General features: G+C 41.0%; 1 protein-coding gene and 4 non-coding genes across 5 annotated transcripts; 1 reads left to right on the plus strand and 4 right to left on the minus strand.

The window, feature by feature from the left end:
* Positions 1-1,554: 1,554 nt before the first annotated feature.
* On the minus strand, positions 1,555-2,202 carry tmem275a (transmembrane protein 275a). The gene has a single exon (XM_075484238.1). It carries the CDS (start codon positions 2,200-2,202, stop codon positions 1,555-1,557), a length of 648 nt encoding a protein of 215 aa, XP_075340353.1.
* Positions 2,203-10,137: 7,935 nt separating this feature from the next.
* On the minus strand, positions 10,138-10,209 carry trnag-ucc (transfer RNA glycine (anticodon UCC)). The gene has a single exon. It is a non-coding gene; the product is annotated as a tRNA-Gly (tRNA).
* A 1,779-nt stretch (positions 10,210-11,988) lies between these two features.
* On the minus strand, positions 11,989-12,062 carry trnai-aau (transfer RNA isoleucine (anticodon AAU)). Its single transcript has one exon. It is a non-coding gene; the product is annotated as a tRNA-Ile (tRNA).
* A 351-nt stretch (positions 12,063-12,413) lies between these two features.
* On the plus strand, positions 12,414-12,485 carry trnaw-cca (transfer RNA tryptophan (anticodon CCA)). Its single transcript has one exon. It is a non-coding gene; the product is annotated as a tRNA-Trp (tRNA).
* A 423-nt stretch (positions 12,486-12,908) lies between these two features.
* Positions 12,909-12,980, minus strand: trnap-agg (transfer RNA proline (anticodon AGG)). Its single transcript has one exon. It is a non-coding gene; the product is annotated as a tRNA-Pro (tRNA).
* Between the last annotated feature and the right edge of the window lie 343 nt (positions 12,981-13,323).

A 13,323-nucleotide genomic window follows, 5' to 3' on the forward strand; every position in this document is an offset into this window, starting at 1 on the left:
TTGACAACAGATCCATGTAAATACTACTTGGATATAGTTACGTACATACACATACATAACCACCAACCTCATGTTTTACTGAAAGAGCTTTTTTATTGATGTCTTTTGAAGGATTCACATTAGCTATTTTAAATTAGAATCTTCACAAAAATATTTAATACTTTACATTTTCTTTTTTAGATTCCACTTGAGTTCTACACAAATGAACACACACAGATAACACCAGCAGTTCACAACAGTGTTTGCATTTCATTATATCTGGGCATGCAAATTTAGGCTCAGCACCTTCACTTGGGAAGGACCTGTGCTTTGAGAGGAAACTGTCATAAATAATTTCAGTGTATAAGGAAAATTGTGTGTCTGTTTAAAGGTGCTTCTTCTGCTGCTACTCCAAATATTTTTTGGAGATGTAACATTTAAGCCATTTGCATGCATTAATAACACTCTGCTGTTGTGCACTGTATAGCCCTCATTAGATTGATCCTGATATTTCAGTCTAAGGCAACTATCCTTTCACAGGAGATTAGGTTTGAATATCTCCTGTGACCAGTCAGACGTATGACTGGCAAAAATACATCATAGTGATGGTAGAGCAGTAATCTGAATATTACAGCTCAGTTACATTTGTGGTAAGTACAAGATGCACCTGAGGTAAACATCTGCTGTGAAATTAATGTGTTCACATTTGTAAAACATGTTCCGTCCCCAAAAATTATTTTAAAATCGACATGACTTAAGAGTCGTCACGGCCTAAACTCCATTACATTTTGTAGGAAAAAGCCATAATGAGGACGAATGTGATTTTAGCTGTAGCTACCTTTGTACATTGCCAGAAGCTGTTGAGGCCATGGAGAGGAACATCATTTTCACAGTGTTATTATTGACGTGATGACAGAAGCTACATCAAACTACAATAATTATGCACCAAAATCCAACGTGGCACACTTTTGTATGTAAATTTACAACAGAGGTATTGGCTTCAGCATTGTACCATCACATACTTGGGCCAAGAATTCAATATCTGGTGAGAGAATATTGCTCTGGGCCCCTGTGACCTATAAAATCTCATGCCCCCAAAACAAGTTCAGCACGGAGCATGGCACACAAAATGCCAAATGTCACTTGTCAAGATCTACTGCTGACCTTTCACATGTAATGTTTTCAGAATAAATCAATTATCTAAATTTTCAGTTGAGCCCTCTGAAATCTCTCCTGACAGATGAGGTTACAACCAACCACAACAACAGAGAAAAAAACAAATGCCTATGGTTTCAGACGCTTTGATTTTTACATAAAATTGTTTATAATGCCCTATGTTCAAAACAGATCTGTAAAGGAACGGCACAAGAGAGGAAGGAACTTCAATTCCAAAAGCTATGATCCAAAAATACTTGGATGTTTTATGAACATCGCATGCTAGGAACTTGTTGCACCGCAAGAGAAAAACAAAATCCGTACTGAAAACTTTTTTCAAAACCAGACATATGGCACTAGGTATACAAGAAAACACAATCACTCCTAGCGAGCCCTCCACTCAAAAGGATATTTACACAGCTAGAACTCTGGCTTTGGGAGAGCTTCTGCTCTGCTCGGTGACACTTCTTCGCGTGGCAGGTTAAGTCTCACCTCCCCATCCCCAGCTGCTGCCGAGGCCGAGTAGACTGCAGTGGCAGAAACACAAGAAGGACCGTTGGTCTCCATGGTGAAAATCTTGCAAGTTCCTGGCAGGGCTGCATCAGGAGCCTCTATTTCTGGGCTGGAGGCCCTAGATGATTCAAGGGAGGATGTGGGGCTCAGCTGCACAGCTGTAGTGTCCTGCAGCGTCTGCTCGCTTGTCTCTATCTCAAATACTGCCCCACCGGCCAGACCGCCCTGTCCCATCAATCCCGTGCCCCTGCCGCCCAACTTAGACCGTGAGCTGTTGGGAGGGGGGAGACGACTGCACACACAACAGGCCCCGAAAAATGAGAAGGCCACCAGCAGCAGGATAGGCCCAATGATGATCCGGGGGTTAGCAGAAGGCACCAGTGTGCTGAAGGCGAACGCTTCCACCAAGGTGATGTTGAGTCCCACCAGCATGATGCATAGGCCACAGGCACAGCAGAGCGCGGGAGAGGGCAGGCCATGAGGGCGAGACTTCTTCTTCTTCTGGGGCTCCTTTGAAGGCACAGAGGTGCCGTTGTTTATGTCAGTGATGACCATGGCTTCGACTCCAGGCCCTTTTTCTTCTAGCTTTTTCAGACACAGAATGAGAGAAAATAAACCCGTGCATTTAATACACTGCTCTTCCTCTGAGCACAAGAACTGATCAGCTATCTAGTGTAGTGTGTGAGCGCAATGCAGCCTGTTTCCTCAGAGTAATCCATCACTGAACTATGATCATTCATCACTGCACTGCTAATTCGTGAAATTACAAATACCAGGAGAGGCTGAAAACTGACGTATACAATCATTATTGATGAGAAAGAACGGCAGAGCAGTGGCCCCCGTTTACTGAAGGTGATTGCAACAGTTCAAACTAACATTTGAGTGACACTCAGTGGTGGATTACACGTTCTGGTAAATGGCCTGTACAAATCAACACTTGTTTTCTCTATTGAAATTTTGAAAAATGTATTTAATGGTTCAACACTAGTATGAAAAAATGCAGGGCTTATGATTTAAAACAGGTAGACAATTACAAAAAAAAAGGCTGCAAATAGAAAGAAATAATAGTAGCACTGTTTATTAGGATATCAGGGTTGAATGAAAACTAAGCCTTACAGTGTTTTATAAACATTGTAACTGTTGCCTCATCATACAAAAAAGTCCCCAGTGACTCTTAAGAATTGAGCGTGTCTGATCAGCATCACTTTGTTATTTTCTCCTGTTCTGCGAAGTTAAATGTGTTCAGTCTCATTGTTGAGGCTGATTCAGGCCAGACAGCCCATTAGAGGATTTGAGGGCTAAATTGCAATCAAATCATCTTTGTCGTTCCAGTATCCACTCACTGTAGTGCAATTGAGATGCAGAACTGGGATATGAGACGGACATATCTTTAATATCTATATTTTTTTTTGTGTGTGTGTGTGTGTGTGTGACTGTCAGTATCTATATGGAAACAGACCACAACAAACAAAGAGAAATGAGGGTTTGCCTGTAAATACACGTCCACTGCACTGATGTTACATTTCTGGTAAATTAAACCGTAAAAAAAATATTATTATTATTATTTAAATAACATCTTACCCTCTAGGTCGACATGTTGAAGGTATTTTCATTACTTAGACAGTCGATTTTCACAGCTGCTCCCGCTTTAGTTGCGCGATGTAACGGAAAGGTCGAAAGGCTGCATAAACACCAAACGAAGATTTCCGTAGCTTTTTCAGTCCTGAGAGCACAAGTCATGGATGGGCGACATTCATTCAGTGGTTCAGTAAACACAAGGCAAGGCGAGCCGACAAGTGTGGGATAAAAAAAAAAAATTAAAAAAAATCCAACGGGAGAGAGAAGATCACTTAGGTGAGACGGCATTTCCTCTTGAGTTGACAGGCAGACGCAGCACAGAGCGCTGCTCCTGATGTGGACCTGACGAGAGCCTGTACCTGACAGGTCACCCCTGCAACGGAAACGGTGGAAAGCAGCTGGTGCATCCGAGACATATCGCCGGCAGGCGGTGTGAGGTGGTCATGTTTTAGTGTTTCATATCTGATGTGCGGCGCAGAGTGCACTCCGTCCTCTGAGGAGCGCTGGATGCGATTCTCTCCTCCTCTTCACCGACCCATCCATCACCACCGTGCAGCTCAGCGCGTTTGTGTGTGTATGAGGGAGTGCGTGGAGGGGGGTGTGGGGGTGGTGATGAAGGGGAAGACTGTTGCTTTCTCTCAGCTGCTTGTAATTAGCCTATAGCCTACGTGGTTTAGACCTCTGGTCCGGGAAGGGTTGCCATATCAGGTCAGGGTTTGGGGGCGTGTTTGTTTTGCCCTGTCTGAAGATCCAGATCCAGATGGGGATCAGTTGAGGCACCCAGACTTGAATTAACCTGCTTGGACACGCTGGGGCACGATTTAAGCTGCACAGGCGGACTGCCTCTTCTACTGGATTCGGGCCACTAAGGCAACAAGTTCCAAATCAAAAGTCTTTGCCCTGTTTTCAGATAAACCTTAAAGTAATATTGACCACTTTATAAAAGGGTATTCCAATAAAGATTTGGGTCTTTCTCTTCCTTTTGCTGATGAGCAATTAAAATACAACAAATATTACTTGAGAGAATGTTTATAATGACTGATTGATTGGAAATACTTTTGACTAACTAAGCATTGGATTTAGAAGGATGGTTTTCACCTGGCTGAAAAGTATCAACCTTATGACTATCATGCATGTTATTTCTTTCATGAAAACATGCAGTATTGATTGCCCACACACCCTGAGTGAGGTGTGGTTCAGCGTTCCTCATGGGCCCATCCGGGATTTAACTTCATAGACACAGAGGGGTTGTGGTGAGTGGTGTTATAGTCACAGCTCGGCATTATTTAGCCTCACAGCATGTTCATCTTTCAGTCAGGCCACAGCCTCCATCCCCTCGCTGCTTCTCCTGCAGCAGCCGCCCTTCCTGCGCTGCCCTGAACATCAGTTTATTATGTGGTACGGTGGGGTGCAGGTCACCGTGTGCATGCAATAAAAATGTGGCTGTTAGCATGCACAGAGGCATGCATTTACATTGCTCAGAGAAGCAAGGGAACTTGGGCTGAATAATATTAGCATCCCATCATCACATGATAACGTCTTAATTTGTTTACTGTGTGATTAGCTTCACACAAGTTGGATAATTGGGCTTATTTTGCTTCAATCAGTGTGAGAAGGGAAGGCAAAAGTCCAACAAGTAGCAGAATTGAATCTTTATAGGTTTATTAGACTGCGTGATGAGGCGATCTCAACCACAGTTCCGATCAAAGACCAATTTGTACAGGGAAGTTGAAGTTGATGTCTCTTTTGGTCAGTCATGTCACACGTCGTCATGGCAGGTCTTGATCAGTGGGTGACTGCTTCAGTTTCCGTCTCGATAAGACATCTGGCATGTCTGAAGAAGTCCTGCAACAGACCAGTGCATGAGTCACACAAGATAAGAGTGTTATACAGTGTGTCAGCATGTGACAGAGCTGGAAAAGCTCAACTAAAACCAAACACGAAAAATAACTCAAATTCAGAAGAAAATTTGTTTGGAGAATCTGTTCAGCATGTTTTCCTTGATTGTGTGACAACCTGTATTGTCCATAAGGCATGCAGCTTGTGAAGTAAGTCTCATCGACTTTCAGATGGTTATGGAGCATCAGCGTTACCATAGAAACAGCTTTTCCCATGTGTCCCCTAAAAATGCTTACTTCTTATGTTAGGTTATTTTGTTTCTTTTTCTACTGACACTTTTGGTATGATAAACAAGTCTTCAACTTTCAAAAATAAGAATAATCCCAAGAATGATAAATGTGAGGCCCACCTGTCTTGGTTATTCTGCAACACAAACGGGTATGTTACTCTAGAGACTAAACTTTCTAACTATCCCTTTTATAAAGGGATAGATTGATATGAGCAGGCCTGGAAAGCATAGAGTGTAAATCATTTTAACGAATGGTGTGAAATTACTTGATAACACGCTTATTCAAGTTTTTGTTTTTTCTTAAGAAATAAAGTTTTAATGCTTTCAACGCCCGTGAGCCACACCAGAAGATAGAAAAAGCTCCTAATTGTAGAAGCCCCCCACGCACTCCTTCGTCACACTTTATCTTTGACACACTGACGAACAATAAGATTGCTTGATGAAATGTCAAATCCCAAACTGCAATCCAAGCCTTCAGAATATATTCAGTGTACCAGATGCGCGCATATGATGTTTCTTCTCGTTCTAATCAAAGCACAAAGTAATATTGAACTGTAGGGCTTGAGAGCCTTTCAGCGGCACTGCGCTCCAATTCAGTGTTATTGATTTCCCTTATAAGTCTGAAGAGCTGGCGTTACAGCTTGGCAGCTCCTGAGGGTGGCTGTGATGCATGTCTGTGCTTAAAATGTCGTGAAACTGCAAGGAGTGAAAACAATCTGCCGAGAACACTCTGTTCATAGTCATTAGTCAGCCTGTGTGTTGGAGGCGGCATGCCACACAAGCCCTAAAAACACATAATTAGATACTGCTCAGCCGCACAAATGCTACCAAAGTGAAAGTCTCTGTCGCGCTGTGGCACATAGTTTTGATCTGCAAATTTATGTGCAGGTTGGGAGGACAAATTAATTATTGAACGCTGATCAAATCATTAGTGAGAATGCATTTCACATTAACTTTGTTTGCCTGCTGGCTGATGTCGTCTTTCACAGATCAAAAACTCTGCCCTTTGAGCTCTCTAGGAAACCAGTTAAGAAGAGCCTTTATCTTGGCAACGCAGGTCCTCTTGCTATCAGCTGGTTCTGGTTACACTGTTGAAGTATCAGATGAAGGCTGGATGGAAAATGTCACAGGCCAGAGATCTAGACATTTCTTTTTGACGAATATTCATCAGTTCACCTGCCAAATATCAGTGTGCTCTCATCAAAACATACGGCACTCACTCCTTTTTCAGTCATTTTTTTGGGTATTGGATTTTTCTTTTTTTCAGGAAAACATGGTTCCACATACTCTGTGTGCATAGCTTTACAGTGCAAAGGTTTGAGTGATGCCTGGGCTTCAGTGAGCACATTTACATGACAGTAGGAAAAAAAAAGCATTCACCTAAACCCGTTAGTCAGATCGAAATCATATGAAACTGAGCTCCTTAAAGCCAGATTAACACGGCCAGAAAATGCAGCTGGGGACCGAATCATTTTTCCATGCATCAACTAGACTCAAATGGGCCGAGGTGCTCTGCAGATGCTTCAATCTTCCATTATTTTATAAAAACAGAAGGGCTGAATGAAAGACAGCTCATTTTTACATTGAATTTAATAGTACTTTATCACAATCTCAAAAAAAAAGAACATAAAAGAAAAAAAAAAGCTTCCAATCTTTTGGACTTTGTGTCAGTTTCCACTTCATATTACAATCCAGTAGTTTGATACTTAATCTGATGAAAAAGACAAAATGAAGAGTCAAGCTTCGAATCAAATTGGCTCTATATGACCAAATCTCTATTTGTCTTCTAAAAACTCATTCATTGTAGGCTAGTGAGGGCAGGAAAGTTTTGAGTTAAGTTTTGAACGTAGAAGCCGTTGTAAGGGACCTCAGGTCAGAGGGTCGTTTGTTCCAGAGATCTGGACCGCTAAAAGCAGTCTTAGCAGTTGTGGATTTATTTCTGGGAGCAACTGAAAGACCTGAATCTGATGACTTGAGAGATAATATCTGGTTATACACAGTGAGTTGTACTCATACGAATCTTTCCTGTGTGTAATGTTTTAGAGCTGTCTGTGACACCAAAAAGCGATGCTGTATGTAGTGGGCTGCTGTAAAAGGGGGCATTTTGCACCTAATTTGGCAGATAAAACACTGCTTTAAAAAGCCAGGGCTATCCAGTGACCCAAAACTGGAACATATGGTGAGTCCACTATTACAGCTACGCTAACAAATCTTTCAACGATATATACTTTTTTAGTAATCAGGAAAATTTAGAAACCAACCACAAGTCATTACCCTTTAATTCATGAGTGGGCAGTTCCGAAAAATTTCACTGACACTCACCGAGGCCTCCAGCTCCTAAGAAGATTCCTCCGACAGCATCAGCATCGCATTCCCTGGACACACCAATGATGATGCAGCCGGCCACGATGCTGAGAAGGGCTGACCCCACCCGTAGCCCATGATACTCCCCAACGCTGACAGGGTTCATTCAGCAGGTGGAGGGCCCCCACCTGTCAGACACACTCACTCACTCACTCACTCACTCACACACTCACTCACTCACTCACACACACACACACACACACAAAATTATTATCCCTTACACCGTACTCTGCTTCAGCTTTGGCCCTCAGAGCCACTGGCAACCTCTCTGTCATCTTTCACTCTCTCTGACACAGTAACACTTTCTCTGGAAGCGCCTCCATCTCGATGCTCTGTTTCTCAAGACGTCTCATGCATCTTTAAAGTGGAGCTCTGGTTTCCATTGCCACTGAAGATTAGAAAGCTTGGGGCGCTGAGTTATATGACTGAGACTCATGCGACACATCTTATCACAGTCCTCTACCTACATGCACTTGCATCCGGTGTCATGATTCACATAGTGAATGGAGTGGGTGCCTGGAGTGTAATTTAGAAAATAAATACTGGCTGTGATGATATATTCACTGTATTAAGAGCACCATAGAGACACAAGAGAGAAAATAAATGAGAAAAAAACCCGCCATGATTAGAGAGACAGAGAAAGACTGCAATCTGCTTGTGTGATTTGTCTGTGAGCTTGAAGGGAATGTGTAATGAAAGGTTCAACGATGGGAGCCCGAGGACATCAACAAAGGCATGCAGTTGCCATAGGAATAGTATATCCATGGCAACGGAGGAAAAATTAGGGTAAGGAGGATTAACATCAGTGAATAGGGTTACAAATTAATTTACAGTACTGGTTGGAGGAGAAACAGAGACACATTTCCTCCTTGACAAATAAAATGTTTCTATCTTTCTCCAGAGCCACGCCTGATATTCATTACTAAACAATGCCACTTGTATGGCGAGGGTGTGTGTGTTTTACAAAGACAGCAAGTACTGATTATCTTATGACAAGCTTTATGGTTTGTGACCCTTTTTAAATCTATCGTCATTCACATTTTCAAAGTAAATACAGTCAGCCAAGATAGTCACAGTTACACCTTCTTTAAGAATAAATTCTGCCTTTCCAATAAAAAATGACAAGCTTTGAAAATCTCCACAGCTCTGCCAACAAATTAGTTAAAATGATAATATAAATAAATAATCAGCAATATATAGCACACCCAACACTTTTCATCTTACATAAATGACCATCCTTATGGAATTTATCATTCATCAACGTTAGGTGATTTGTTTTTCTGAAGATAGTTCAGCATCAAAGGGCCTCCTGTACAGCTCCCGAAAAAAATTGTTGTTACTGTAATAGTTATTAGAATGAAGGCATATTATCACATCTTATATTGGACTAAAGTAAACTTTATCAGCGAGGTTGAAAAATGTACAAGGAATATCTTTGTGACAGAAAAGAAATTTGTAGTCTTATTATTTGCTGAGACCGTTTCTGTGGTACGTATGATAAACAAATCGATGGCCATGAATGTTAGTTTATCTTACAAATATACCTTGCTAGTGTAGCTCGGAGATAATAACGAACATTCATGAGCAAGACGTTGTATTCAATACCATATATTGCAAACTATTTCCTTTTCACTTTTATAGACACAAATAATTCCTTGAGTGCCATACATTTAAGTAAATGTAAATGTATTTTATTAATACAGCCCTTTACAGACAATCCTTACGATGTGCCAAAGTGCTTTACAACAGGTAATAAATAAAGAGAAGAATAAGTAAAAACAAATAAAAACAATAAAAGAACAGTGAAAGCAATAAAATACAACAAAATCAAAAGATAAAAGATAAAATAAGATAAAACTGTCATCATACTACTGGGTATTAATATGGGTACTACTGGGTATTGATATAATACCTACCGGTATAATTAGATAGGTTTTTAGCCCAGATTTGAAGAGGCCCAGGTCAGAAATAAGACGCAGCTCAACGGGGAGCTTATTCCAGAGCCTGGGGGCAGCGACGGAAAAGGCTCGGTCACCCCAGTGTTTGTATTTTGACCTGGGCACTTCCAGCAAAAATTGATTGGTTGACCTCAGAGCTCTACCAGGATTGCAGACTGTTAAAAATTCAAATAAATATGATGGGGCAGGGCCATTAAGAGCTTTAAAAACAAACATTTAAAGTTTAAAATCAATTCTATAAATGACAGGAAGCCAATGGAGGGAGTTAAGAACAGTAGTGATGTGTCTGTTAGTGTTGGTTAAAAGACAGGCAGCAGCGTTTTGTACAAGTACAAGCCCAAGTGATTATCACATTGATCAGTATACACATCTTTCCCGTTTCAGAACCAAACAGCGATGTTCCTTAAAATTGTAGTTCCATCTCATTACAAGGAGATTTTGTAAAAAAAATGAAAAGGTATTTGCGTTGGCCGGGAATCGAACCCGGGTCAACTGCTTGGAAGGCAGCTATGCTAACCACTATACCACCAACGCTAACAATTTCGCACTAATCTGGGAATTCTAAAATAATTTGAGACCGCTGCGCATTGTTTCTGGTTGTTGCTGATAACGGTCAGAAAGATTTTGTACTTGTACAATGATGTTCACATGTGTAATAAAGTTTTGCAGTTGTAAAAATATTTTGTGTCTATGTAAAAACATTTTGTGCATGTGTAACAAAGTTTTGAAGTTGTAAAAATAGTTTGTGTATGTGTAACAAAGTTTTGAAGTTGTAAAAACATTTTGTGCATGTGTAAAACTAAATCCGACGGACACACAAATTTCCCACCTTCAAGTACGACCCTGAAGTTACAAGTTTACAAAACTCAAGTTACGAGTACGAATTTTGACCCTGTTTTGACGCCTGGGTGAATAGCCAATCAGCACGTTGCTTACTGACTTGCCAATCAACCCGGTGCCCACCCACGCGCCAACCAACCATCCAATCAAGGAGCAGCAATGTCGAGCACGCCATACTTATGTTATAGGTCTTATGTTACAGGTAGGATAGAATAGAAATATTAAAATAATTTATTCATCGATAAAGTATCGGTAGCACTGAAGGTTCTCCTAGTTGGTAGCCTGATAAACCAGCCTAAATGGATTGGATGTCTAATTTAGTCTGGCACCGATCAATGGATACAACGGAACATTGTTGATGAGCACAACCCGTTGTCTTTCAAACCGCGTCTGTGCCTATAGGCCAACGCTCTGACCAATCAGCGCAACTGACTGTGACGTAGTAAGCGCGACAGAAAGCTTTGGTGGGAGGGGACTCTTCCAAAACTGACGGTGCATTTCCGGTTTCCAACGAGGCGATTTTGGTTGCAGTTCCACCCTCTTTCCACGTGGGGCGCCCAATTTTGGAGACCAGAATGAATGGAGTCCTATGGAGCTATACGCCCTTTCGTGCCCTTATCTCAAGATATAATTTTTTCTCTAGTAATTCGAATGTTGTTTTCGAAAAAGGGTGTTTAGAAAATACCCATGGCTGAGTTTTAGATTTTTAGAGCCACTCATTTGCTTAAAAAAAGGATTTGAAGTGTATATGACGTCATACATAGCGGGTCGACCAGCTGTCATTAGCACAATGCTAGCGCGTTGTGGACAACAAGAAGCCAACCAGTAAGAAATCAAAGCGATATATGTACTCGTTCAGTAGATTTTTTACTTGAAACCCATGTTGAGCTCTCAGAAACTACATTCAAATCTGAGCGCTCTTGAGGAGACTTAGGTGAAACTGACCATTTGTAGCATCTAGCTCCATAGGGCCCCATTCATTCTGGTCTCCACCGACGCTCCCAGTGGAATTCTGGTGGAACTGCAGCCAAAAAGCCGGTACAATGGGGCTTAATACAGAGTGGCAAGGCTGTTCGTTATAATGGCTGTGTGCCAAGGCTGAATCAAACGAGCACTGTTCCATTGCCGCCGCCATCTTTCTTGTTGTGCTTTCGCTGTCTATGTTCGCTTCCACTGCCCAACGTCGCACTGCTCTGTCGTCACTCCCTCAAAACCCCGCACCAGAACCCTCTGGCCCGCCCGCGTTGATTCAAAACACATCTCTGCGTTGTGATTGGTTTAGTTGCCATCTGCCAGATTCAGGGCAGTATTTTCAAAATGACAAGTGGATCGAGGCCAGACCCAACCGCAGGCAAAACATTTTGCCGTCCAGCAGTTGGCGCTGGTTTTCCAGGCTACCTAGTTGGTTCACTTCAATACAATAGTTTATATTTAGCCTATATAGAGAAAACATTAAAAGAGAAAAGTTTGTCGTGGCCCGTACGGGGATCGAACCCGCGACCTTGGCGTTATTAGCACCACGCTCTAACCAACTGAGCTAACCGGCCTGAAAACACGCTGGTACATATATGTTTTAAAAAATGAAAAATCCAAATGATCTGGAAGATTTGATGGGTTACATATGCACAAACTATTTTTACGACTTCAAAACTTTGTTACACGTGCACAAAATGTTTTTTTTACAACTTCAAAACTTTGTTACACATGTATAAAATGTTTTTACATAGACACAAAATATTTTTACAACTTCAAAACTTTGTTACACATGTGAACATCATTGTATAAGTGCAAAATCTTTCTACGAAGAGACGCCGGAGGTACTTATGAATATAGGAGTACAGGAGAAATAAAATGTATTCTACGGCTAGATAAATTTTTGTTTTGTACATTAGATATCAGACCTCGTGGCGCAACGGTAGCGCGTCTGACTCCAGATCAGAAGGTTGCGTGTTCAAATCACGTCGGGGTCATCACTTTTCATTGGCAACGGTTTGCTTTTTGTGGTAGTAAACCTTTCAATAAAGACAACCTGTCCTGCGAAAGGAAATTGTTAGTCTTGAGCCCAGCTTATCAAAAATATTTTGTGTACAAATATTCTTTCTAAACGTATATACATATATATAGAATAGAATAGAATAGAATAGAAAAATACGTTAAAAAGTCGTATGGCTGTGGGAACAAAGGACCATTACAAAATATTACATAATTATATAATATTATATAATATAATAACAATATAATAATAATATATAATTATATTATATAATATTAATATATATATATATTAATATATATATAATGTTTTGGAGTCGGGGAGTGCTTTCTGTTGTGAATTCTTTTTCACCATAGTGCAAAAAATTAGGACAGTTAAGATATAATTATTTAAAATGTGAGGGCTCGTCCGGGATTTGAACCCGGGACCTCTCGCACCCTAAGCGAGAATCATACCCCTAGACCAACGAGCCACTTGCAAAATGCATGATAGGTTAAGAATCAGAACGGTGTAATATCTATCTATGTTGTCATTAGCTTGCTGAAGATATTTGTAGTCAATAAACTGAACGTCATTTGTATTTCAAGAGGTTTCTGTAACCATTTGAAAAATGGGAACGTTAATCAGTATAAGCAAAATCACACACCAAAATCCGTAAAGTGCATTAAAATCAAGTTGCAGAAGAATGAGCCCAGCTTTCTGTCACAACAGGTGCTGTAGTCATCTGCATATAGCTAGGACTGTGACTTCATCAGACAAACCTGTTGAGGGGCCCCTCTCGTGGTGCTACGTCAGGTGTTTTTAAAAATACATTA

The sequence above is a fragment of the Odontesthes bonariensis genome, chromosome 14, assembly GCF_027942865.1.
Source record: "Odontesthes bonariensis isolate fOdoBon6 chromosome 14, fOdoBon6.hap1, whole genome shotgun sequence".
NCBI lineage: Eukaryota > Metazoa > Chordata > Actinopteri > Atheriniformes > Atherinopsidae > Odontesthes > Odontesthes bonariensis.

What these genes read in the sequence shown, in the direction of transcription:
- tmem275a (XM_075484238.1), bottom strand. Translation starts at nt 2,202, where the DNA reads ATGGTCATCACTGACATAAACAACGGCACCTCTGTGCCTTCAAAGGAG.